This window comes from Chlorocebus sabaeus, chromosome 14, assembly GCF_047675955.1.
Source record: "Chlorocebus sabaeus isolate Y175 chromosome 14, mChlSab1.0.hap1, whole genome shotgun sequence".
NCBI lineage: Eukaryota > Metazoa > Chordata > Mammalia > Primates > Cercopithecidae > Chlorocebus > Chlorocebus sabaeus.
The window spans coordinates 3,654,539-3,681,935 of record NC_132917.1 but is presented as its reverse complement, the minus strand read 5'-3'; the positions used below and the strand labels follow the sequence as shown (position 1 = coordinate 3,681,935).

Genomic DNA, 27,397 nt, shown 5'->3' with positions numbered 1-27,397 from the left:
GAGCTAGTTTACTTTACTAATACCAGTGAAAATCCAGCCACACTTTTGCTCACCAAAGTCTGAATTCCAATTTCATACTCATTGACCTAGAAAAAAACTAAAGAAAAGGGACCCCACGTGCTCTCTGCGTTGACCTTCACATGCAGACACGGCTCATCTATTTTACAGCAACGAAGATGCATGGATAATAGACAATGCAAAATAACCCAGGCTGTCTGCCACACAGACCCCAACTCCCCTCCCTCTGCAGTGGGTGACATGTCTTTCCTCCCAAAAAGTAATCATAAACAGTAAAAGCACTGGGAAGAAAAACATCTCAATTTTTTCTCAATACTTTTGCTACAAGTCCAAAACATTTTAAATAAACCAGGAGACTCGAGACTCTCTCTACAAAACTGGAGGTATAACAGGGTCTGCTGGAAAACGCCTAGCCCCACAGCAAGAGGAAAGAGAAACATCTCCCAGGCATGCTCCAGGCTTCATGGCAGGGGCTTGATATGTCTCCTTCCCCGTTTGCTAGCATGCAAAACATAGGCCAGTTTTACAAGGAAATGTCTTAGGATAAAGTTAAATACTTTTCATTACATGTGTATCAAAAAGGACTTTAAAGTCGGTTTTTGCAGAAATATATTCTTTAATTGTAAAACAACACTCAACACTGGATCCTGGGTGGGGTGTCTGTTCTAGACATTGACATCATCTGCCTCGCCCAGAAAAAATACTCACAAATTACACGGCTCTAAAGGAATATAATTTTGTCCACGAATTCTCATACATAACAGGATTATCATAGTAATAAATTTCACTCTGAAATATGCTAATCCAGATTCTACCTCTTAGCAACTGTGATGCCTGTGACTTACAATTTTTCTTCAGAAACAACTGAATAGTAAATTCACATCTTTGCAAATACCACTAAGAATTTGGAACCATACACCAGCCCTCACACTAAATCCTACTACTTTTTCAAAAAACAACAAACAAAACTCAAGATGCTGATTTAATTCAGAGCATTTTTGAACTGGGAGCATTTGAAAGAAAATGGAAATCCTCTCTGGGGAATCTCACTTTTATCTCAGCCCTCGAAGAACGTCCCCACACAAAGCTATACAAAAGGAGTAGTTCACAGTCAAAAAATAAGGACACCTACAAGGAAATAAAGGACCAGGAGAGAAAAGCAGCTGAGATCACAGAAAGCAGACACAGGCTGCAAGAACGGGATTACAGACACAAACCGTGGGAGGGCAATAGTTTCATTAATTAAAGGCAAGCTTGAAAATGCACGCAGGCCCAGGTGATGAACACAGAGTTAGAGGGGCCACCCTGAGCGATTTCAAAAGGGAACTGCCCAACCCGCCGCATTCCCAGGCCCTGCCCCCACGTCCCCCAGGTCCCTCCCCACGCCCTTATGCCCCTCTCCACGCCCCTACCCCACGCCCTCCTCCACCCCCCCGTTCTGCCCCATGCCCCTCCCCCACGCCCTCCTCCACACCCCTCCCCCACACCCTCCTCCACACCCCTCCGTTCTGCCCCATTCCCCTCCCCCACGCCCTCCTCCACACCCCTCCCCCACGCCCTCCTCCACACCCCTACCCCACGCCCTCCTCCACACCCCCCCGTTCTGCCCCATGCCCCTCCCCCACGCCCTCCTCCACACCCCTCCGTTCTGCCCCGTGCCCCTCCCCCACACCCTCCGGGCAGCCTCTGGAGCTGTCCTGATTCGCTGCCGGCGAGGGCCCGCCCTGCCCCATAGGAAGGGGCCCTGGGGGTGGGGCTGCCTCGGCTTCGCCCCCAGAAAACCACGTGGCCTGGGGCGGCTGGACTCCGGCGCTTGATCCACTCCAAAGACGGGCGCCTGAGCCGGGAGTGAAGCCTGGGGAGGACACCTGGGGAGCACAGCCCTGACCACGCTCAGACCCAAGACGGCGGGGAGGGGCGCGGGGGGCGCGGGGGGCGCGGGCGCACTTACTCGAGCTCCTTGAAGCGCTCGCGGCCCGCCGCCACGTACTTGCCGCCCGCCTGCAGCGCGTCCAGCTCCAGCACCCGGTGCCCACGCGTGGGCGTGAAGAGGCGGCGCACGCCGAACGGGACGTCCACCTGCTCCGTGAGCTGCTCCAGCAGCGCCTCGAAGGTGGCCGCGCGGCGCCGCGAGAGTACGAACTTCTTGCCCACGTAGAACGGGTCCCCGTTGCGGTACACCACGATGGTCTTGGCGGGCGTGGTGTCCACCAGCGCGGAGGGCCCGCGGGTGCCCATGGCCGCGCCCCGCTCCTCGCTCGCCGGGGCCGGGAGGCTGCAGAGCCGCGCCCAGGCCCAGGCCCAGGCACCGCCGAGGGAAGGTCCTCTCCAGCCGCGGGGGCGGGACGGGGACGGGACGGGGACTGGACGGGGCTGCTAGGCGGGCGGAGGCTGCGTGTTGACGCGCCCCTGGGCGATTGTGACCGCCTGGCCGCCAGGGCGAGGGGCGCAAGGCCGGGGCAGGAGGGGGGCAGCGGGGAACCCAGGCAGGTGAGGGCGGCACCGGGCAGGGACAGGTGAGGGGTGCAGCGGGGAGCCCGGGCAGATGAAGGCGGCACCGGGCAGGGACAGGTGATTGGGTAATGGGGAGACCAAGCAGGTGAGGCGCGGCACAGGGCGGAGACAGGTGAGGGGGCAATGCGGAGCCCGGGGAGGTGACTGGCGTGAAGGCAGAGCCCAGGAAAAGAGGAGGAGGAGGAGGAGGCCAGAATGATTGTGCTGCGCTCCCTGGGACGCCCACCGTGCCCCCTCCCCCTACACTCGCCGCCCTCCTCTGTAGAAACGGTAGAGAGGGGCGTTATGGAGGGACCAGGACCATACTGACAATCAACACTGGATGGGTGCTGGGAGCTGCTTCACATTTTTGAACCTCTGTTTCTTTGATCTTGGGTTGAATTTGACCGGTTCAGATCCAAAATCTTCTAGGACTCCTGGCCCAGAGTGGAGAATTTGAGCTTTTCCACCAGAGGAGGAGCTGGGCAGAGCCACTCGGAGCCTGTGAGGGGCAGCGCTATAGCCGCTGGTGTGCGGTGTCAGGCGTGTGCCATTCAGAACGCACCCTCATTGGGGTTAAGAATGATTCAAAGGGAGAGGGGGTCTTTGGAAGAATCGTTCCTACTCTGGGTAAAGATAGGCCAGTCCTCTTGAGTGATTCTAGAAATATATTTTCCCAAAGGTTTTGATGAGCTGGACAAAGTTTCAAAGACAGCAGGCTACATGTTATGGCTGGAAGTCCACACCGAAGGTACAGAATATTGATATTATCAATATCAATATCTTATAATGTTTAAAAAAAAAAAAAAAGTAGCTCCGTAGAGACCACCATTCACAGCCGTAGCCAGTATGTAAGCTACGAAATGCCTCATAGCAACATTAAATACGAAGATCCGTTTGTGAGATGACCACTTTATTAAATCACCAGGTGTTCAAAACACTTGAAAAGAAGACTATGACTGGGAAATTCCTGCTGTGTGTCTGACACCCGGACTTTGTGTGTGTTAAGGGTTTGCTTTGAAGCCCACTGAGAACTTCATCATGGGCTTCTCCCGGGGCCTCAGGAGGCAGATGGAGCTGGGGAAGCCCCGGAGCCGAAGGCGGCTCACTCCCCCGTCGGGGACGATGGTGAGCCTGGCGTGAGTGATGACATCTTGGAGCTCCAGGGTCAGGCTATCGAACAGGTGACTTTGGTTGGGAGACAGCTGAAAAGCAAGCAGATGCAGAGGTCCTAGTCTGTTAACAGGGCATGTGTGGCCGGATGAGCCCACGCCCCAGGCAAACCTTTGGCTTGGACTTAAGCAAAGGGGCTTTAAAATAAGTTATTAATTGATGATAATTTGGCTTTCCATGAAAATCTGCTAGTAGGGATAGGATGCCCAAATAATACATGAATAATCAGGCCCCAATAAACAATTGATGGGCAACCTAAATGCCCACCAATTGTTTCTCATAGTTGATTATACATAAGCAAATTGATAAGAAAATGAAAGAAGAGATCATCTTGGTCTCTCCCAGAGATGATTCCCTATCTTTACATGGGAGCAGCTCTCACCTCCAGCCTGACCCTCTTTCTAAATCAAAGAAGACACTTGTGGAATATCTCAGAGCGTCCACCTGCAGGTCCATTATAGCTTTAAATGTGCTAGTAGCCCCTTCTACAAAGTTAAACATAATACAGAGACATGTTTCCATGTATGTATGCTGAGCACATAACAATTTTGTTCTAACAAAATTTGGAAATACAAAAGTGGAGAGAAATAGAGCCTTTCTTCTTATTTAAGTTTTCAGATAGGGGTTTTAAGCCTCATTCATTTTACCATTAAACTGAGCAGAAACCTTGGAGTGTATCCTAATCCTTCAAAAGAGAATCTTAGGGAAATAGCATAGTCTGAGTGCTGGCTCCTAATAACATGCCACACGAACCTTGGTTACTGGAAGCAGTGGTTTCCACTTGTGGGCCGGGAGAATCCACTTTTGCTTGATCATGTCGTCTTCTTCCTGAGTGGTCAGGACGCACCCATCCACTTTACAGCTGTCAGGAGCATTGCCTGTTGGAGCAAAACACAGTGTGATTTTCTGCCCTCATTTACACTCAGTTTGGCATATAGGACATCATGCTTTTTTAATAAGATCAAAAACCCAGCAAAGAATAAGTCCCTGCTCTTCCGGAGCAAAAGCAAAGGTATGAAGTACGTGAGAGAAGGAACAAACTGGTTTGTGATGCTCAGATTGCCTCATGAAATAGACATTTCTTTTTCAGAAGACTCAGAAGCAGTCCACCATATGTGAAGGAGCTGGCGCATTTCAGTTTGAATGTATAGCGTTCTCACTTTGAAATCTGAATGTATTTGATAAGCTTCCTCAATTGCAGATTTAATTACTTGCAGACTGCTATGTGGCTCATCTGAAATTATTATGAAGCTGGAAAATATTTTCCTATGACATATTTCTTAACATGACAATCAAAAGGAAATACTGAATTTTCTGTTAGCTAGCGCTGGGCACCAGCCACACACATGGATTTGGGAATTTCTGAGTCATCTTCAGGTGAGAGTATATGGTCCTGAGATTCTTCTCTCTTTGGAATATCATAGGAATCGTGTGCTCAGTGGGGTTAGAGGACCTTGGGGGGAAGGTCCCACTCTCTTTGAGAAGAGAGAACTTCTGTTGGGGCTCTTTAGGATCGACAGAGTAGGAGCTGCTAATTAAGAACCCTGGAAAAGAGGAGGCTGTGGCTCACATGCCCCCTTTGTGGCCCATCTCTCAAAACGGTGGTCTCCAGGGTGGGCGAACATGCCCCTGGGGTACATACGGACACAAAGGACACAGGAAGAGAACATTAGAGCTGCTATTTCTATTTGATATACATACATATGTGAATGTATATTAAGCTTTGTGTATTTGATATAACTTACTATATTATTGCTATAAGTGGATACCGCCATGCTCCCTCATTTCCATTACAGTCATCACATTGTATGTACCAGAGGTATCCTGAGTGATCGACAGTGGTAGATTCATGACCTGTTGCAGTTTTGGGTGCCTGCTTAAGTGGATATACTGTTTGTTATCTAGTTTTATCTAAACCATCCCTCACAAAAATAAGTAAGTTATTTTAAACTATTCATGCAGAGAACTGTGGATTAAATATACCACAAAAAATGCAAGTAAGTATGAACAAGAAAATCCAGAACTGCCATTTCACCTGACCCTCAGTCAGCCACATTGAAAAGTAAAAACCATGGCCACATAACTGGATGTAAAATGCAGTCTTAAAAAAAACAAGCAATGGGGAAATGACTCCAAAATTCAATAAATGCTGCTGGGATAACTGACTAGCCATATGCAGAAGATTGAAACAGGACCCCTTCCTTACCCCATATATAAAAATCAACTCAAGATGGATTAAAGACTTAAATGTAAAACCCAAAACTATAAACACCCTGGAAGATAACTTAGGAAATACCATTCTGGACATAGGAACTGGCAAAGATTTCACGATGAAGATGCCAAAAGCAATTGTAACAAAAGCAAAAAAAAAAAAAAAAAAAAGACAAATGGGATTTGATTAAAGAGCTTCTGCCAAGGACATAAACAGATGCTTCTCAAAAGAAGACATACATGCAGCCAACAAGCATATGAAAAAATGGCCGACATCACTAATCATTAGAGAAATGCACATCAAAACCACTGGGAGATACAATCTCACACCAGTCAGAATGGCTGTTATGAAAAAATAAAAAAATAACAGTTGCTGAGAAGGTGGTGGAGAAGAGGGAACATGTATACACAGCTGATGGGAGTGTAAATTAGTTCAGCCATTATGGAAGGTGTTGTGGCAATTCCTCAGAGAACTAAAAACAGAATTACCATTTGACTTAGCAATCCCATTATTGGCATATAACCAAAGGAATATAAATTGTTCTGCCATAAAGACATGTACATGTATGTTCACTGCAGCACTGTTCACAATAGCAGACATGGAATCAACCTAAATGTCCATCAATTGTAGACTGGCTAAAGAAAATACGATACATATACAACATGGAATATTATGCAGCCATAAAAAAGAATGAGATAATGTCCTTTGCAGCAACATGGATGTGTGCAGCTGGAGACCATTATTCTTAGCAAACTAACACAGGAACAGAAAACCAAATACTACATGTTTTCATAAGTGGCAGCTAAATAATGGGAACACATGGGTACGTGGACACTGGGGCCTAATTGAAGGTGGAGGGTGGGAGGAGGGAGATCAGAAAAAAACACTTATTGGGTACTATACTTGATACCTAGGTGACAAAATAATCTGTACACCAAAACCCCATAACACAGGTTTACCTACATAACAAACCTGCAACCTAAAATAACAGTTAAAAGAAAAAATAGATAAAATGCCGTCTTTCCAAAATAAGTTAAAATTACCAAGACTTCCTGAAATAATTATAGGCACTACTGTTGATGAGCCTGGCCTTGAACTTGATATATAGGTTAATAATTGAGTAAAGTCACAATAATTCCCAAGACATTTAAAAACCACTCACCCAAAACATGAATATAAACTGCCACTATTTATTCAAAAATGGCTAACATGGAATGCTCAATCCAGTACTTATAAAATGTCATATAACAATTATAAAATTGTATCAATTTCTTTTGAATTTTCTTAATAATACACATATGTATTTCATAAGGAAGTAAATACAGAATATCAGCGTTGTTTGTCCAAATATTTTTTTTAACAAATAGAGGTGCAGAGTTTTAAAAATGTGTAAATCACTGTCTTAAAAGTGAAGCCTGGGGAAGAAATGGTCACTCCTCTTCCCCAGTCAATCTGCTGAGGACCTTTCTCCGTAAAAAGGTGCCTCCTATCCCTGTGCTTCTCACAGGCTCTTTCCAAGAGGGATGCAGAGCCTCTATAGTAAAGAGCTGGACAGTGTCATGGAATCTTGTATGACTTTGGGGGTCATCCAGCCCAAATGTGAATTTTATAGAGGGATTACTAAAGTTCAAAGGGTTGGCTGGGCATGGTGTCTCACGCCTGTAATCCCACCACTTTGGGAGGCTGAGATGGGCGTATCACCTGAGGTCAGGAGTTCAAGACTAGCCTGGTCAACATAGTGAAACCCATCTCTACTAAAAATACAAAAATTAGCCAGGCCTGGTGGCGGGCACCTGTAATCCCAGCTACTCAGGAAGCTAAGGCAGGAAGAATTGCTTGAACCCAGGAGGCAGAGGTTGCAATGAGCCAAGATCGTGCCACTGCACTCCAACCTGGGTGACAAAGCAAGACTCCTTCTCAAAAATAAATAAGGGTCAGGCACAGTGGCTCAGGCCTGTAATCCCAGCACTTTGGGAGGCCACAGTGGGTGAATCACCTGAGGTCAGGAGGTCAAGACCAGCCTAGCCAACATGGCAAAAACCCATCTCTACTAAAAATACAAAAATTAGCTGGGTATTGTGTAGAGTGCCTGTAATCCCAGCTACTCGGGAGACTGAGGCAGGAGAATCGCTCAGACCCTGGAGGTGGAGGTTGCAGTGAGCCGAGATTGCACCACTGCACTCCAGTCTGGGCGACACAGCAAGACGCCATCTCAAATTAATAAATAATAGATAGATAGATAGAGTTCTAAGGGTTAAAGTAGCATGCTCAAAATTACCCAGGTTAAGTGGGGAATCCACACCAAGAGCCCAGTGTCCTCAGTCCGACTTCCATAGAACTCAATCTTTAGAATAAACATACCAATTATAAGGTACTTCTTTCTGGCTTTGCATTTACCTTTAAAATATTTTGTGTCAATTTCGATTAGAGTTATTACTCCAGGATGTGCCAATCGGAAAACTGCCCATTCACAACCCGGAACCAAGAGAATGCCATTATCATCATTCTGGAATTCAGAAGAGAAGAAAATGGTAAACGAACTTAGAGTCATTCAAGAAACCAGTCCCGAAAACCAACAGGTGAAAAAGGTTGACGTGCTTCTTTTATTTCTTACTATAGAAAAGTGTTTCCTGGGGCCTGATGTGTAGATCACTGTCACTTAAATTGCCTCTTTGCTATCATTTCTTAAATATCTCATGCCAATTTGTGAGTTCATGGGGCCCGGATAAGTTTTTCTAAATTTCTATGTCAATTACAGATCCCTGCAAAATGTTATACGTGCAGCAATCTTTAATCCAGTCCATAGGTTCTCTGATTAGTTTGTTTTGACCTTTCAAGGTACATATTTTGTTGGTCAAACCTATACCGATACATGATGTACGTTCAAACCTTAGTTTTGAGAATGGAGAGTTTGTTCACTGATATCTCAGAGCATCAGGTGACATGAAATCCAGTTTAGGAAGGGGAGAGCACTTTTCTGACCAAGTTTTCAGTGGGATTTGCAAATTGAAAGGCATTGTATTTTTTGTTTCGCTTCATCTTGGTTTCTCTATCTCAAATTAGTTACTGGCCAAATTAAACAGCTGCATAGACTCTAGGGTGCCCTGTCCATCACAAGTTCACATAAGTGGTGTAATCCTGAGATACACAGATATTTAGCATTACTAAACTAGTGGTTCTTCCCCAGATCTCCCAACATATTTATTCATAACTTTTGTATTATTAAATCGCAGCTCCTTTTGTTTCTTTATTGAAGAAACAGAGGAACGTTCCAAAAATGCATTGGCGTAGCTGGCAATGACCGGTATGTTTGGCCTTCTGAGTCTCTGCCCTGATATTATCATGAAAACAGTGGGAAATTTGGAAAAAGTAAATCATAGTAATTAGCATTTAGAACAATGCGTATGAGGTTTCTAAAATATGCAAAAGTTTATTTAAATGAAAAAAGTTCCAAAAAATACTTTTTAGAAAAACTTTACACTATAGTTATTTTTAACTTCTTACTTCTAATATCGGTGGCCGGTCCAGCCTTCTTGCCGTTTCCCAACCATCCGCCATAGACTTTGCCCCACCGACTCCTACAGAAAATAACATTGTTAAATGGTAAACTGCATGATTTTAACTATGAGAACAAATACAATGCTGTAATTAAATTACAGATCTCATGCATCTGAGCATTGCTATATAAATTATTTTCATTAAAGTTAATGTTTCAGTAAATTCACAATCATAGCGTTAGTTAAATTTTACTTTTCCTTTTAAAGCAGATACTTAGGCCAAAATTAGGTAGAGAAATTGGTAATGTTGACTTATTTCATGTCATAAAGGCATCAAATCCTACACATGGAAGATTAATCTCATCCACTCCCATGCTTTGAGATGTGCCTTTCCTTTTAAATCATTCTGACCATAGTGGGGTATTTAATGCTGGTACCCAGACTTCCTAAATAAGCCAGCTCCGAGAATATCATCTTACCTATTATATTGTTTGGGTGCCCAAACTTAGCACTACTAAATCCTACACAGACACCCCCAAAAGCGATGGCCACTAGGTCTGCATGTTCTTTGGGGTCAGTTGCAGTCCAGTCTTTTTGTCCAGTACCTAATACTCTAAGTCGTGCAATTCCACCATCTGAAAAGGAAAGGTGCCTTAGTTATTGTTTGTAAAAATGGCTGCTTGTGTATCATCAACTACAGGACCCTCCTGTCTTCTCCAGTGTCATCTCTTGGTAGGTTTTGGCCACATCCACCTGCTGTTTCTCAGATACAACAAGCCCACTGCCCCAGGGCCTTTGCATTTGATATTATCCTGTACCAGAACAACTTTCCCAGCTCTCCAAACGACTACTTTTGTTCCTCACCTTAAAGGCATGGTCTCAGAAAAGCTTTCCCTCCATCCTCTGAAGTTATCTCCTCCCTGCTCCATCCAGCCACTGCCTGCTCCCCAGGTTACATTTTATCATATCCCCTTGCTTATTTACTCCAAAGCTCTAATTACAGCCTGAAATTATCTTTCTAAGTTCCTGTTAAAATCAGTCTCTCAAACCCAGAAGGCGAAATCCTTGGAGGCCAGACCAGTTATCTGTGTTGTTCACTTCTGTACCGCTCTTGTATCGTCTCTACCTAGAAGAGGTCTGGGCACACAGTAGGCATCGAAGTTTTTTTAATTAAATAAACAACTCCAAGGTCAAACAGCATTTGGGAAATTCACCATCCAAATAATATTTCGTGCTAGAAATGAGCATTGCTGACTCTCACAGACTCAGACAAGAGAACCTTGTGTTTTTATTTTTACAACACCACACTGCTTAGCAATGTTATTGAGAATACAAAAGATAATATTGACAAAATGAAATTGCTACCGAGAACCACAGCAGCTTGGAAGTAGGTCTGCAGAGCAGCAAATAGCTACCAAAATCAACTCACAGCATCTAATTCTAGTAGAATGAATGTTTTGTGTCTTCGAATATTAATTCCTAGAAGGTGGCAACCAAGCATTTTTAATATAGAAAATTAATTTAATCAAAATATTGTACTAAAACAAGCCCTATATGTTTTTATTTTACAAATTTGGTGAAAATGAGTGATCTGAAAATTTTTTGATAAAACAATGGAAGTCTTGCTATTTACAACAAATAAAACCAAAAACTTCATTGCCATAAAACCCTAGAAAACATCCTAGAGGGAGTCATTCAGCAGGAGCTAGGCTGTGAGAGGAGTATCACTGCCATTCTAGTTCATTAAATGTTATAATTGGTTTTAATGGTATAGAAGATATTCATCTGTTGAAAGTAAAGTCTACTTCACATTTTTAAAAATAAGATTCTTCTTTACAGAGTTAATATCCAAAGTTGCTTTTAATCACAACTGTCAAGGAATCCCAGAAATGACTCTTCATCCTCTGAGTACATCTCATTTAAACCAACCCATTCCCACCCAATGTGTCCCCGTGACATCAGCCTGGTTTTCCGCAGCTTCCTTTCCCTTTACACCTGGATCCCAGGTGGAATCGTCATGGGGCAATTAAAGATGCCACTAAGAGTTTGGGACATGAAATCTGAATGCAGGCATTGCCCATCTTTCCTCTTCAGGTCGTCAATGCTGATCAATTAGGAAAGAGCTTTTATGTGCTTAGGGGTCCTTCATATTCAACCCGGAAAAGCAGGGCTCCCAGTCAGAAGCTATTTTAGACCCTCTTTCAACTCATGAATCCTATACAAACTGGGTTGGACATATAAAGTTGCTATTTTGGTGGATCAGAAATAGTCAAATAGAAATGTTTATGGCTCTACCAAAATACTTTTGTTATATGTATCACTATTTTGCAGTTTTTGTTTTGTTTTCTTTTCTTTTCTTTTTGAGACAGAGTCTCACTCTTGTCACCCAGGCTGGAGTGCAGTGGCACGATCTCAGCTCACTGCAACCTCCGCCTCCCGGGTTCAAGTGATTCTGCTGCCTCAGTCTCCCCAGTAGCTGGGATTACAGGCATGCGCCACCACGCCTGGCTAATTTTTGTACTTTTAGTAGAGACGGGGTTTCGCCATGTTGGCCAGGCTGGTCTCGAACTCCTGACCTCAGGTGATCCACCCACCTCGGCCTCCCAAAGTTATTTTTCTTATCTGTCTCCCGCTGGGTTATTCACTTCATAAGGACAAGGACTCTGTCAATTAAATCTAGCAACAAATAGTTATTGAGCTTCTCCTCTGTTCCTCATGCTGTACTAAGTGTCAGGTGTACAAAAATGACAATCTGGACCCACAGCCCTTTCTTCATGAAGCGTACACTCTGTTGGCTCTGACCTACACATTGTCAGGAAAATGATTATATGGCCAATGCTCAGTCTGTAGCTCAAAGTAGTTATTCCATAGTGTATGTTAAATTAACAAGTAGGAAAAAGGCCTGAATCTCTTGTAAGCTTGCTCATTCATTGTCTTGCACTGTTTTTAGAACACATGATTTCAGTGAGTAATTAATATTAGTAAACATGTGTTTAGATCTTTCCATTTTCATGTCTCACTTTAAAGCATCATAAACAGAGAAACATTGCACCTAAAATAAGGTTCCAGAGAACCACTTCTGCCATGACAGCAGGAGGAGCTTTGCTGTCCTGTTCCTCAGTGGAGTTGGTGAAATTTAGGGGGAGTCGGGGATGGGAAAATACTTCAGGTCTCTGGAAATGGTCCTAAGGGCATACGGAAAATTCAGCAACATCTATTCAAGAATATCTGCTAAAATTCAGTAAGAGCAGTGAGAGTCTGCAGTATCTGAACCAACCTCACCGTCACACCCTCTCCCAGATCAGCAAAGTGGAGACTGCAAACAACTGCAGCCCATGGTTGCAGGGCTGTCTTCCCAGGACAGGCAGGACATCAGGGCTTCTCATTCTGCCCCTATATGCCTGTTGCTGAGGCTAAGTCCTGGGTGAGTGTGGTTGAGAGGCAGGGGCTCCTTTATTTGACCCAGCCCTGACTCATGGGACAGGGTCCTACCTTCGGCGTGGCCACTGGGATATTGGGGCCACAGTGACCCATCTCGTGGTCCATAAGGTGGAGGCGTCACACTGAGGGTGAGACATCCCCAGCCCTGCAAACCCTGTAACTCAGAGGGAACACCAAATCAGAGTTGCTGTTCAGCAACACCATGTTGTAAGCGGTTTGTTCCACGGGTCCCCTGGGGACAAACACCTAGCTAACCTTCTCACACCACTAGAATATGCTCCCTGGGACTTCCCCTATTCTGATGGGCAGTAATTTGATTATGTACTACAAATGAGGCAATCCTGGGCTTAAGGTGCCATCTAGTGCTGAAAAGTAGGCAGCTACCTAGCAGGAAATAAAATTAACAGGAAATTTATAAAGATTCTCTAAGCTAAGCTTGTCCAACACATGGCCAGTGGGTCTTATGAGGCCCATGGTGGCTTTGAATGTGGCCCAACACAAATTCATAAACTTTCTTAAAAACAGTATGAGATTTTTTTGTTTGTTTGTTTGTTTGTTTTGGCTCATCAGCTATCATTAGTGTTAGTATATTTTATGTGTGGCCCAAGACAATTCTTCTTCCAATGTGGCCCAGGGAAGCTAACATATTGCATACTCCCTATATTTAAGCAAACATATTCAACAAAAACTGAAACAAACCAGACAGAAAAGCCTGGAATAAATAACTAATGCTTCAATGCACAGGCATTGATGTACATCCATAAGAAACAACAGCAAAGAACTGTGACATCCCCAAATGGACAAAGCAAGGAACCAGTGACTGATCATAATAAGACAGTGATATATGAATGCTGTAATCAATAATTCAAAATAGCAGTTTTAAGGAAACTCAGTGACCTCAAAGATAACACATAAAAGCAGCTTAGAAGTTTATCAGAGAAATTTAACGAAGAGATTTAAAGAATTTTTAAAATCAAACAGAAACCTTTGAATGGAAAAATACATTTGCTGAACGGAAAAATTCATTAGAGGCTCTTAAGAGTACAATGAAGCAAGCAGAGGAAAGAATCAGTGAGCTCAAAAATGGGCTATTTAAAAATACACAGAGGAGAAAAAAGTGAAAAAGAATTAAGATTGCTTACAATATATAAAAAATTACCCCAAAAGACCAAATCTAAGAATTATTGGTGTTCAGGAGGGAGTTGAGCAAGAGAAAGGGGTAGAAAGCTTATTCAAAGAAATAATAGAAAACTTTTCAAAACTTGATGAAGACATAAATATCCTGGTACAGAAAGGTCAGAGAATACCAAACAGATTGTATCCAAATAAGACTATTCCAAGGCATTTCAAAAATCCTAAAGGTCAAGGACAGGCTGGGTATGACGACTCATGCCTATAACAAGCACTTTGGGAGATCAAGATGGGTGGATTGCTCGAGCCCAGGATTTTGCGACCAGCCTGGGCAACATGGTAAAATCCTGTTTCTACAAAAAAAAAAAAAAAATACGAAAATTAGCCAGGCATGGTGGTGTACACCAGTGGTCCCAGCTACTTGGGATGCTGATGTGGCAGGATCATCTGAGCCAAAAGAGGTTGAAACTGCAGTGACCTGCGATTATACCATCAGACTCCAGCCTGGGTGACAAAGTGAGACCCTGTCTCAAGAAAAAAAAAAAAAGGTCAAGGATACAAAAAATCCTAAAAGCAGCAAGAGAAAAGAAGCAAACAACATAAAGAAGCTTCAATTCATCTGTCAAAGGACTTCTCAATGGTAGCCATACAGGCCAAGAAGAAGTGGGATGACATTTTAAAGTGCTGAAAGAAGAAAAGACTGCCATCCAAGAATATTGTATCCAGAAAAGCTATCTTTCAAATATGAAAGAGAGAGAAAATCTTTCCTGGATAAACAAGAGCTGAGAGAATTCACCACCACCAGTATTAAATGAAATGCTAAAGTTCTTCAGTTTGGAAAAAAACACTAATGTGCAAAAAGAAAATATTTAAATTTATAAAACCCACTAGTAAAATTAAGTGCATTAATGAACTCGGAATACCCCAACACTGTAATTATAGTGTGTAATTCACTCATAACTCTAGTATGAAGTCCAAAAGACAAATCTATCAAAAATAATATTTTTGTTGATATCATTAACAGATGTTAAAAGATAGGCAATATAAAAACATGCAAATTGAGACAACATAAAGTCAAAATGTGGGAGGAGGGATAAAGTTAAAAATGTAGAGATTTTTAGTTTTTCTTTGTTTATTTCTATTTTTTTCTTTGTGATCTAAGATGAGTTGGCATCTCTTTAAAATAACTTGTTATATCTATAGATATTTTTATAAGCCTCATGGTAACCACAATGCAAAAACCTATAATAGATTTGCTAAAAATAAGAGTCAGTTAAAATGTACTATCAGAGAAAATTAGTTAACCACTAAGGCAGAAAGAAAAGAAAGGAAAGGAAGGGGAGGGGAGGGGAAGGGATCAGAAAACAAGCAACAAAATGACAGTAAGCTCATACTTACTGATGACAATACTGAGTTTAAATGGACTCAATGCTCCAAATCAAAGGCATACTGTTGCTTAACGGACTAAGAAACAAGACCCAACTATATGCTGCCTACAAGAAACCCGCTTGACCTATAAAGACACAAATAGGCTGACAGTGGAAGGATGGCAAAAGATGTCTCATGCAACCAGAGACCAAAAAAGAGCAGGAGTAGCTACACTTATATCAGATAAAATAGACTACAAATCAAAGACTGTTAAAAAAAAAAAAAAAAAAAAAAAGACAAGACACCATATAATGATAAATGGGTCAATTATTAATATCTATGTGTCCAACACCAGAGCTTTCAAGTCTTATATAAAGCAAACATTAATAGATCTACAGGGATAAATAGACTGCAATACAATAATAGTAGGTGACTTCAACACCTCACTTTCAGTAATGGACAAATCGTCCAGACAGGAAATCAACAAAGAAATAGTGAAGTTGAACTACACACCAGATCTAATGGACCTGACATTACAGAACATTTTACCCAACTGCTGCAGAATATACATTCTTTTCATCAGCACATGGAACATTCTCTAGAACAGGTCATATCTTGGGCCACAAAACAAGTCTAAACAAAGTCTAAACAAAAACAAAAACATATCAAGTATATTTTCTGACCACAATGGAATGAAACTAGAAATCAATAGTAAGAGAAACATTGGAAAATACACAAACACATGTAAATTAAACAACATGCTCCTGAACAACAAATGGGTCAGTAATTAAGAAGGAAATTTTTAAAATGCTTGAAACAAATGAAAATGGAAATACAACATACAAAAATATATGGGATACAAAAAAAGCAGTAGAAGGAAGTTTATAGCAATAAATACCTATACCAAAGAAGTAGAAAGACTTCAAATTAATCTAACAATGCATCTCAATAAACTAGAAAAGCAAGTACAAACCAAATCCAAAATTAGTAGAAGAAAAAAAAATAAAGATCAGAGGATAAATAAATGGTGATTAAAATAATACAGAGGATCAACAAAACAAAAAAACTGGTTTTTTAAAAAGAAACAAAAGTGATGAAACTTTAGCTAGACTAATTACAAAGAGAAAAGACCCCAAAATATCAGAAATAGAAAAGGGTACATAAAAAATGAGACTGACTCTCTTCTCTTTTCCATTTGACAGACACCTGCATTTTCTTATGCAGTGCCAGCTGTGTCCCTGAGGTAACAAGATGAAAATGAAGGCCAGAATAAACAAATTTGGCCATACTGAGCACCTGATCACCAAGACTGCTTTTAGCTCTGGCAAAGTGGATATTGTCATCATCAATGATGACCTCAACTACCTGGTCTACATGTTCCAGTATGCTTCTACCCATAGCAAGTTCCATAACATCATCAAGGCTCAGAATGGAAGCCTGTCATCAATGGAAATCCCATCATTAACTTCCAGGAGCAAGATCCCCCGCAAAATCAAGTGAAATGACACCGGTGCTGATTATGTTGTTGGGTCCACTAGAATCTCCATTACCATGGAGAAGGCTGGGGCTCACTTAGAGGGGTAAGCCAAAAGAGCGATCATCTCTGTACCCTCTGCTGATGTCCCTTATGTTTATGTGGGGTGTGAATCATGAGAAGTATGAAAACAACCTCAAGATCCTTAGTAGTGCCTCATATGCCACGTACTGCTCAGCTCTTCTGGCCAAGGTCATCCATGACAACTTTGGCACCATGGAGGGACTCATGACCACAGCCTATGCCATCACTACCACCCAGAAGACCATGGGTGCCCTTTCTTGGAAACGTTGGCAGGATGGCCACAGGGCTCTATAGAACAGCATCTCTGCATCTACTGGCACTGCCAAAGCTGTTGGAAAGGTCATCCCCAAGCTGAATGGAAAGCTCACTAGCATGGTGTTCCATATCCCCACCTCTCTGTCGTTTTGGACCTGACTTACCATCTGGAGAAACCTGACAAATATGATACCATCAAAAAGGTGGTGAAGCAGGCATTGGAGTGCCCCCTCAAGGGCATCCTGGGCTATCGTGAGTGCCAGGCTGTCTCCTCTGACTTTAACATTCACTCTTCCACCTTTGATGCTGGGGCTGGCATTGCCCTCAATGACCACTTTGTCAGGCTTATTTCCTGGTATGACAATGAATTTGGCAACATGGTCCACATGACCTCCAAAGAGTAAGAGCCCCTGGACCACCAGCCCCAGCAAGATCACAAGAGGATTAGAGAGGTTTTCAGCTGCTAGGGAGTCCCTGCCACACTCACTGTCCTACCATACTAAGAATCTCCCCCTGACACAGTTTCCATGCCAGACCTCCTGAAGAGAGAGGGGCCTAGGGAACCACACCCTGTCACGTACCATCAATAAAGTCCACTGTACTCAGCCAAAAGGAAATGTGACCACAGAATTACAAAGATTAAATAGAGACTATTATGAACAACTATATACCAACAAATTGGAAAACCTAGAAGAAATGAATACATTTCTGGACACATACAATCTACCAAGATTGAACCATGAAGAAATAGAAAACCTTAATAAACCAATAATGAATGATGAGATCAAAGCTGAAATTTTAAAAGTCTCCCATCAAAGAAAATTCCAGGACCTGATGGCTTCACTGCTGAATTCTACCAAACATAAAAGGAATAACTAATACCAATTTTACTCAAACTCTTCAAGAAAATTGAACCAGTATTACCCTGATACCAAAGCCAGACAAAGACAACAACAAAAAAAGAAAACTACAGGTTAATATAACTGATGGACATAGATGCAAAAGTACTCAACAAAATACCAGCAAACTGAATTTAACAACACAGTAAACAGATCATTCACCATGAGCAAGTGGAATTCATTCGAGGAAGGCAAGGATGGCTCAACATACATTAATCAATAAACATGATACATCACTAACTGAACCAAAAACAAAAACCACATGATCATTTCAATAAATGCTGGAAAGCATTTGATAAAATTCAACATCACTTCATGATAAAAAATTAAAAACTCAATAAATTGGGTATAGAAAAAAAAGTACCTCAAAATAACAAAAGCCACATATGACAAACCCACAGGTAACATCATACTGAATGGATAAAAAATAAAAGCCTTTCCTCTGAGATCTGGAACAAGACAAGGAGGCCCACTTTCACCACTTTTAATAACATAATATTGGAAGTCCTGGCTGGAGCAATTATGCAAGAGAAATAAATGGCATCCAAATTGAAAAGAAATAAATCAAGTTAGCCTTCTTCACAGAAAACATGATCTTAGAAAAACCTTAAAGACTCCACCCAAAAACTGTTACAGCTGATAAACTAATTCAGTAGATTTTCAGGATACAAGTTCAACATACAAAAATCAGTAGCATTTATACACACCAACAGTGAACAATCTATAAAATAAAACAAGAAGGCAATTGCATATACAATAGCTACAAAAACTATAAAGTACAGAGGAATCAATTTATCCTAAGAAGTGAAAGAGCTATACAAGGAAAACTATAAAAAAATGATGAAATAAATTGAAGAGGACACAGAAGAAATGGAAAGATGTTCCATGCTCCTAGATTGAAAGAATTAATATTGTTAAAATGACAATACTATCCAAAGAAATTTACAGATTCAATTCAATCCCTATTAAAATACCAATGACATTCTTCTCAGAAATATTTTTTTAAAAAGTAAAATTTAAATGAAAGACCCTGAATAACCAAAGCAAAAAGAACAAAGCTGAAGGCATCACACTGACTGACTTCAAAATGTACTATGAAGCTATATAACCAAATCAGCATAGTAATGGCATAAAAACAGACATACAATAGAGAACCCAGATATAAATCCACACATTTACAGCCAACTCATTTTCAACAAAGGCACCAAGAACATGCAGTAGGAAACAGTCTCTTCAGTAAATGGTGCTGGGGAAACTAGATAACTGCATGCAGAAGAATGAAACTAGTCCCCTATCTCTCACCATATGCAAAATAAAGTCAAAATGAATTAAAAACTTAAATCTAAGACCTGAGACTATGAAAATTCTAGAAGAGGCTGGGCGCAGTGGTTCACACCTGTAATCCCAGCACTTTGGGAGGACGAGGCGGGCAGATCACGAGGTCAGGAGATCGAGACCATCCTGGCTAACATGGTGAAACCCCGTCTCTACTAAAAATATAAAAAATTAGCCAGGCATAATGGTGGGCACCTGTAGTTCCAGCTACTCGGCAGGCTGAGGCAGGAGAATGGCGGGTGAACCCAGGAGGTGGAGCTTGCTAGTGAGCTGAGATCACACCACTGCACTCCAGCCTGGGTGACAGAGTGAGACTCTGTCTCAAAAAAAAAAAAAAAAAAAGAAAGAAAGTAAAAGGAAATTCTAGAAGAAAACATTTGAAAAATGCTCTAGGACACTGGTCTTGGCAAATATCTGTATGTAAGACCTCAAAGGCAACAACAGGAAAAACAGACAAATGGGATTATGCCAAGCTAAAAGACTGCTGTACAGCAAAGGAAATAACAAAGTGAAGTGACAACCCATAGAATGGGAAAAATATATATTTGCAAACCATCCACATAAGAAGGGTTTAATAGAAAGTATAAGGACAACTCAATAGCTAACAACTCAGTAGCAAAAAAATATATAATTTATAAATAGGCAAAAGATCTGAATAGATATTTCTCAAAAGAAGATATACAAATGGACAACAGGTATATTTTTTAAATGTTCAACATCTCTAATCATCAGAAAAATGCAACTCAAAACCACAATGAAATGTCATCCCACCTCAGTTGAAATGGCTTTTGATATGGTCTGGCTCTGTATCCCCACTCAAACCTCATCTCTAATTGTAATCCCCACATGTCAAGGGAAGGACCTGGTGAGAGGTGATTGGATGATGGGTGTTTTCCCCATGCTGTTCTTGTGATAGGGAGTTCTCATGAGATCTGATGTTTAAAAGTGGCACTTCCCCTTTCTCTCTCTCTTTCTCTCTCTCTCTCTCTCTCTCTCAATCCTGCTGCCATGTAAGACATGCCTTGCTTCCCCTTCTCTTTCTGCCATGATTGTAAGTTTCCTGAGGCCTCCCCAGTCATATAGAACTGTGAGTCAGTTAAACCTCTTTTGTTTGTAAGTTACCCAGTCTCAGGTAGTGTCTTTATAGCAACGTGAAAGCAGAATAATACAGCTTTTATTTTAAAAGACAGGGGGAATAGTGGATGCTAGTGAAGATGTGGAGAAAGTAAAGCCCATGTACATTATTGGCAAGAATGTAAATTAGTACACTCACTATGGAAAACTATGAAAACTCCTGAAGAAAACTAAAAATAGAACAACAATAGATTCATCCAGCAATCTCACTACTGTGTATATATCCAAAAGAAAGTAAACCAATATATTGAAGAGATATCTGTACTTCCAAGTTTACTGTGACACTGTTTACAATGTCACAGCCAAAATATGAAATCAAACTAAGTGCCCATTAATGGAGGAATAGATTTTAAAAGTGGTATATATACACAATGGATTGGGGATGGATACTCCATTCTCCATGATGTGAATATTATGCATTGCATGCCTGTATTAAAACGTTTATGTTTTATGTATTATGTACCCCATAAATATATATATACCTACTATGTACCCATAATTGAAAATATTTTTAAAAAGAAAATGTGGTATATATACATACACCATGGAATACTACGCAGCCATAAAAAGGAATGAAATAATGGCATTCACAGCAACCTGGATGGAGTTGGAGACCATTATTCTAAATGAAATAGTTCAGGAACGGAAAACCAAACATCATATATTCTCAGTTACAAGTGGGAGCTAAGCTATTAGGATGCAAAGACATAAGCATGATACAATGTGGGGAAGGGTGGGGGTGAGGGATAAAATACTACACATTGGTTACAGTGTACACTGCTCTGGTGATGGGTGCACCAAAATCTCAGAAATCACCACTAAAGAACTTACCCATGTAACCAAACACCAACTGTTCCCCCAAAAACCTGTTGAAATTTGTTTAAGACAAGTGAATAGAGATCTGAAGAGAAATGTTTCCAAATAAAATACATGAATGGCCAGGAAGCATATGAAAAGATGCTCATCCTCATTAGTCATCAGGGAAATGCAAATCAAAACCACAGTGAGACACCACTTCACATCCGCTAGGACGACTATAAAACAAAAAGTAAGAGAGTGTTGGGAAAGATAGGGAGAAATCAGCACTCCTTTACGTGGCTGGTAAGAATGTAAAATACGGCCGGGCGCGGTGGCTCACGCCTGTAATCCCAGCACTTTGGGAGGCCAAGGTGGGCGATCACGAGGTCAGGAGATCGAGACCATCCTGGCTAACACGGTGAATCCCCATCTCTACTAAAAATGCAAAAAATTAGCCGGGTGCGGTGGCGGCGCCTGTAGTCCCACCTACTCGGGAGGCTGAGGCAGGAGAATGGCGTGAACCCGGGAAGCATGAACCTGGGAGGCGGAGCTTGCAGTGAACCGAGATGGCACCACTGCCCTCCAGCCTGGGCTACAGAGCGAGACTCCGTCTCAAAAAAAAAAAAAAAAAGAATGTAAAATATTCAGCACTTTTGGAAAAGCCTAGTAATTCTTCAGTTAAACACAGAGTTATCATATGACCCAGAAAGTCCAATCTTAGGCATACACTCAACAAAAGAAAGCATATGTCCACACAAAATCTTGTACACAAATGTTTACAGCAACATTTTTCAAAATAGCCAAGAGATGGAAAAAACTGTCTGTCAACTAATGAATGGGTAAACAAAATGCGGTAGTGGTTGAATATCCCTTATCTGAAATGCTTGAGACCAGAAGTGTTTGGATTTCAGTTTTTTAAAATATTTGCATTATACTTACTGGTAGAGTGTTCCAAATCCAAAATTTGAAATACTCCAGTGAGCATTTCCTTTGAGCATCATGCCAGCACTCAAAAAGTTTTGGATTTTGGAACATTTCAAATTTTGGGCCTTCAGATTTGAGATGCTCAACCTGTCTATCCATACAATGGAATATTAGGCTTACACAAAAAGAAATGAAGTGTTAATACATTTTACAACATGGATGAATCTTGAAAACATTATACTAAGTGGAAGAAGTCAGACACAAAAGACCAGTATTATATAATTCCTATTTATATGAAATGTCCAAAATAGTCAAAACTATCAAGACAGAAAGTAAATTAGTGGTTGCTTCGGGATAGGGAAGATGAGGGATGATAGCTAAAGGATATGGGGTTTCTTTTTGAGGAGATAAAAATGTTCTAAAGGTATGGTGATGATTGCACGTGTCTGTGCATATGCTATACAGCACTGATTGTACACTTCAAATGGGTGAATTGCATGTTAATTATATCACAGTAAAGCTATTAAAAAATAAAATGAGTCATTTGTACATACCACTTCAGCTGCTAATATAACATACTTGTGAAATCTAGTTAGGATCTATCTAATCTAATATAACTTAGTTCTACCACATCCTAATTTACTTGATAATTTTTCAATAACTACCTATTGATTTGTGGATTAAAACAAGAATTTTCTGGAGCATTAAAAAGGGGAAATTATAATCCTGAAATGCTGGAGAGATCAATTACCAAGTAATTTCATATTTTATAAACATATCAACATAAAGTAAAGAAGCCATGGAACTGGAGATAAGTTCATGTCATGATTACCTGGGAAAATGTTGAGTCTGATATGAGTCCATCTCTGCTGGGAATTGACAAGAAAATAGTTGTGGCCGGAAGCAGGGTTTCCTGGCTTAAGCTCTGTCATAGGAACCAAGTAACTCCAGTCATCAGATTTTAGCTAGCAATAAATATAGAAATGTCAGCAATTGCTCTTGAAAACAATACATTCTGTCATCCTATTGCCTCTGTGGGACTTAAGGTGTGGAGATACTTTGGAATAAAAATTAATGATGGATACCTAATGAAACACTTTAATATAAACAGTACATATCAAGCCCCATGTTTAATAAAAAACAGAATAAAGGCCTGTTTTGTTTTCACACTGATCAAAATAGCCAGTGGGTGATGGTGGCAGAGGCTTGCAAATGAAGGACAAGATCTCAGACCCCTCCAAATGTCTTCACGCAGAGGAGTGGTGACGTGAACATTCAAATAAAAACCAAGGTTATTGCCGTGCACCATGACATCTGGGGAAATCTGTTGGCCTGAACCTTGCAACCATTTTCTCTAGGTTAGCACTTCTCAAACTAACGGCCCTATTTACTGTTGCTGCTATTTACTTTCCTGTCTGTTATGGATCAACATTTCTGTAAAAAACAATACAAACTAATTACTAAATAAATGTAAAAAAAAACAAGAATGTACCAAAACACAAGCCCTGTTTTTTTTTCCCCCAACTGTTTCTTTTAATAAATTCTCCACACACAAAAGTTACTTCATCAAGTTGGTATAAAAAGTGTTTAAAGGCTTACTATCAGTTTCCACACGTGTGCTCATCGGGGCCAGCAGCCATTTGCAGGTGGGTGCTGGTGGAACCCTTTGAGAAGCAGGGCTCCATGTCCCTCATGGGCCATGATACTCACTCCTCCCAGGCTGAATGAACCACTGAGACGTTTGTAAGGCCACAGTGGGTCAGCAAATGATGTTGGGAGCACCAGGGTTGGGTGTCCCAAAGAATCGCCTTGCACAGCCAGGTGTGCAGAGCAGTTCCCCTACTGTCCTAATAATTGGTGACAAGACCCAATTCATCTGGGGGAGATGTACCTCAGCAATGGCTTCAAACTCCTCGGGAGTGGCTGCGGCTCCTGTCCTGATTCCTCTTTCTGGGATTTCCGGTAGTTTTTCTGTAGTCGGAATGACCATTTGGGATTAAGATGAGGGTTCAAAATCAAAGGGAATCTACTCTCTCAGTGGTTTGTATGGTAATTCTCACTTTGCAAATAACACTAAAGGTATTTCCAAGTTATCAAATGATCAAAGTAATGGACATGCTTGTTGAAGTTCCTCAATACTTAATATATTAACAGTCATTTCAAAAAATAGTACAAGATGTTTGATACTGCATTTGCTTGTCAAATAGTAAGTGTCATCTCCAAGTTAGCTCAAACTTCAACAAGTTTATCACATCATTAGAGTTTTCAAAGTTGGACTGTGACAAGGTCAATTCCAGGAACACCACCTCTCCCAGTGACATCCTTAGGATTAATTATGTGGCAATTCAGAAATAGAAGCACTCACAGGCAATTGAGGGGCTTGCCGAAACAATTTTACTCATTTGTCATTAGTCATTTCCGCTTTTAGAGTAGCATCTCTCATAGCATCATTTCCTATTCAGGTGCCCCAGCCATCTTCGGGGTGCAGGGCCCGTTCATGTCCACAGAGCCTCATGCAGTACTGTGCACATAGCACGTTCACTGTAAACTTGCCAACCCACACTGACTTATCTTCCCTAAGTACATGTATAAACATACACATAATTGTACATATTTTTTAAAAATTAATGCTAAAGTCAACATCAGATGATATCAAAGGAATAAAAATACAGGTCTGTGGAGACAAAGTGGCTCCATCTTGGATGCGAATCTGCCATGTTGATGTCTGATTAGCCTCAATCCTGTGAACACGTCCTGATTCCAACTTGATTTACTGTCCTTAGTCCAGAACATGTCAACCTTGATGTTATCGCACAAATTAGAGGCTGTGACACACACAGCCCTCTTCCCTGTTCCGGAGGCTGCCTTCAGTTGTCCCACTGGAGCACACAGGCCCTTTCCCTACAGCCTGTGAGCCCTGGGTCTCGGGAGTAACAGTGCAGAGATTTACCATCTTGCTGCCGCCCGAGGCCACGCTTCCGTTTGTAAGTTCCCCCAATAAAACACTCGTTACCAACAAATTGGACTTGTCGGCCTCTTTCTTTGGTTTCTTGGTTTCTTCGGCACCTGGGGTCTGCTCTACGTACATGGCCCTTTCACAGAATATGTCTCATTTATAGAGCCTGTGGGATTCATAGGCCCAGCGTTCCCAGATGCAGATAGAAACCCTTGCCAAAAATGCCATAGCAGCTGCCCCATCACACACACCGGGACAGCCCAAAGCACGGCTGGTGCTGCTCACCCCACAGCTGTCCCAGCCTGGCTCCACATCCCCCGGGTCATCTGAGGCACAACCCACTCCCTCCCATCCACCCGGCAACCTGCTGACCCACGTTCCAGGGATGATGGCCTGCCTCTGCGTGAAGCTGAAGGATCGTGGGAATGATAAAATCTATATCCGGCTGTTAACACTGTTAAGCCACAAATCAAAAACCACAGAGCGCTCTATTAGGAGTCCTAATCCTGCAGCTCCGTTACAGTAAAGTAGCCATAGTCAAGTTCCTGAAGCTGTCTGGGTCGTACGGAAAGTGAGCAATTGTGGGGGTGTGGCTGGCCAGAGGAGCCATGTGACCTCATAATTCTCATTTTGGGGACAGTGGTTCCTAAGGCACCTTCTTCCAAGTTTGCTGCTTGAATTGACATTCGAGGAGCATAATCTCCCGTGAAATAAGAAACGTCCACGTCGAAGGCCCGGATGACTCCTTGGATCCCCAACCTGAGGACACACCAGTCGTGACCTGAGCAACACAGAGGACAAGAGCAAGCTCGTTAGAGCCGACGCAGCAAATGCTGCATGCAAGGCAGCGCAGCCCACACGCACCTGACACACAGTGGGGGCCACTTCCGCCCATCACAGGAAAACCTGTTTGGGGCGGTTCTTGGCTAATATGACTGCAGGATCTCTCATAACCTGGCTGCATGTGTCCACCATTTCCCAACAGAAATCCTCAGTTCTAGCCAGACCAGAACATCCATAGGCTGGGATCCAGGAAGACCTGACTCTGGTTCCAAATGGATCACTTCCTATGACTGTCCTTGGCAAATTACTTACCTCTTACAGTAGAGAATCTCATTTTCTCAACTGTAAATTAGGGATGCCATAAGCTTCCATAAAGCTTAGACTGGGTAGTGTGATGTAGAAAGCACCTCGCCAAGCTCAGCAGGTGGTAAGCAGAGCTGGTTCTCCTGCAGACACTGTGTTCATTGTCATCTCAAGTTCAGGAATTGCCATAGCACCCTTCAGCCTCCAATCCCCCCACGGGTCAGACACCTGCCTGCGTCTACCAAAGCCTTCAGAGTCTTGACGTCAAGTCTGCCACTAGGGAGTTCTTGGTTATTTGCTGCCAGATATAAACCCACCTTAAAATGTCCAGATTTGTTAGAAAGTAATACTGCCTCAAGTACTGTAGAAAGACAGAAAACTAGAAATAGCAAATATTTCTGTAATACTTGAGAGAGTAGCAAGTAAAAATCCAATTATCAACCTAATGCCTGGATTTGTTTGCTTTTCTTCAACTTCAAGAGGTATATTTTGATTGAGACTGAGTAGTAACAATGAACAAAAATTGCATAAAATCGTAAAAGACAGCGGGTACAGTGTTGAGAACAGACCCTGGCCCGGTCCGCAGCTTATCTTGCTAGCAGTGTGCCCTGGGCTGAGTCCAGGAATCTGTTTCCATGGCGGTAAAACGGAGATAAGGAGACCTACTCCAGAAGACTGTAGTAAGGACCCAGAAGATGCACGCTACCTGACGTCTGCCACAGTGCTCAGTGAGAACCACTCTTTTTTCCATCCGCAGACCTCACCAGGGTTTTCATTTTCCCAACAAAGTGCTTCTCACCCTTTGTGCCTGGTGGGACATCAGTGATCCGGGCTCAGGCCGCCCCTTCCTGACTTAGAGCCTGATGTTCAGATAAGGACATCCAAGATTACAGAGCATTCCAGGGCCCCATGTTAAAGCTGACCCAAAGCGGACCCTGGCTTTGCAACAGCCCCCATTTTTAATTTTGCAGTGTCAGATGCAGTGCGATGAGCTAGCCATTGTTCTTACCTGGAATCCTTTTCCTCCTGGTCTCCCAGCCATCCATCCATTTCCCAAACTCAGTATATTCACGCTCTTTAAAGCACGGGCTGTCACTCTAGGGCAAAAACACACAACAA

The 27,397-nt window shown here is 42.1% G+C and overlaps 2 protein-coding genes across 2 annotated transcripts in view; both read right to left on the bottom strand.

Moving 5' to 3' along the window:
• The window catches only part of DCDC2C (doublecortin domain containing 2C), an 88,025-nt gene extending 85,298 nt beyond the window's left edge, over positions 1 to 2,727 (bottom strand). Inside the window, exon 1 of the mRNA XM_007971589.3 lies at positions 1,970 to 2,727. Coding sequence (XP_007969780.1) covers positions 1,970 to 2,256 — 287 coding nt within the window. The 5' untranslated portion in view covers positions 2,257 to 2,727. The remainder of the gene's footprint in view (positions 1 to 1,969) is intronic.
• A 680-nt stretch (positions 2,728 to 3,407) lies between these two features.
• The window catches only part of ALLC (allantoicase), a 44,240-nt gene continuing 20,250 nt past the window's right edge, over positions 3,408 to 27,397 (bottom strand). The window contains exons 4-12 of the mRNA XM_007971597.3: positions 27,288 to 27,375; positions 25,848 to 25,973; positions 24,128 to 24,207; positions 23,069 to 23,201; positions 9,873 to 10,028; positions 9,401 to 9,474; positions 8,294 to 8,402; positions 4,438 to 4,562; positions 3,408 to 3,716 (exon numbers count right to left, since the gene is read on the bottom strand). Of these exons, the coding sequence (XP_007969788.1) occupies positions 3,516 to 3,716; positions 4,438 to 4,562; positions 8,294 to 8,402; positions 9,401 to 9,474; positions 9,873 to 10,028; positions 23,069 to 23,201; positions 24,128 to 24,207; positions 25,848 to 25,973; positions 27,288 to 27,375 (1,092 nt within the window). The 3' untranslated portion in view covers positions 3,408 to 3,515. The remainder of the gene's footprint in view (positions 3,717 to 4,437; positions 4,563 to 8,293; positions 8,403 to 9,400; positions 9,475 to 9,872; positions 10,029 to 23,068; positions 23,202 to 24,127; positions 24,208 to 25,847; positions 25,974 to 27,287; positions 27,376 to 27,397) is intronic.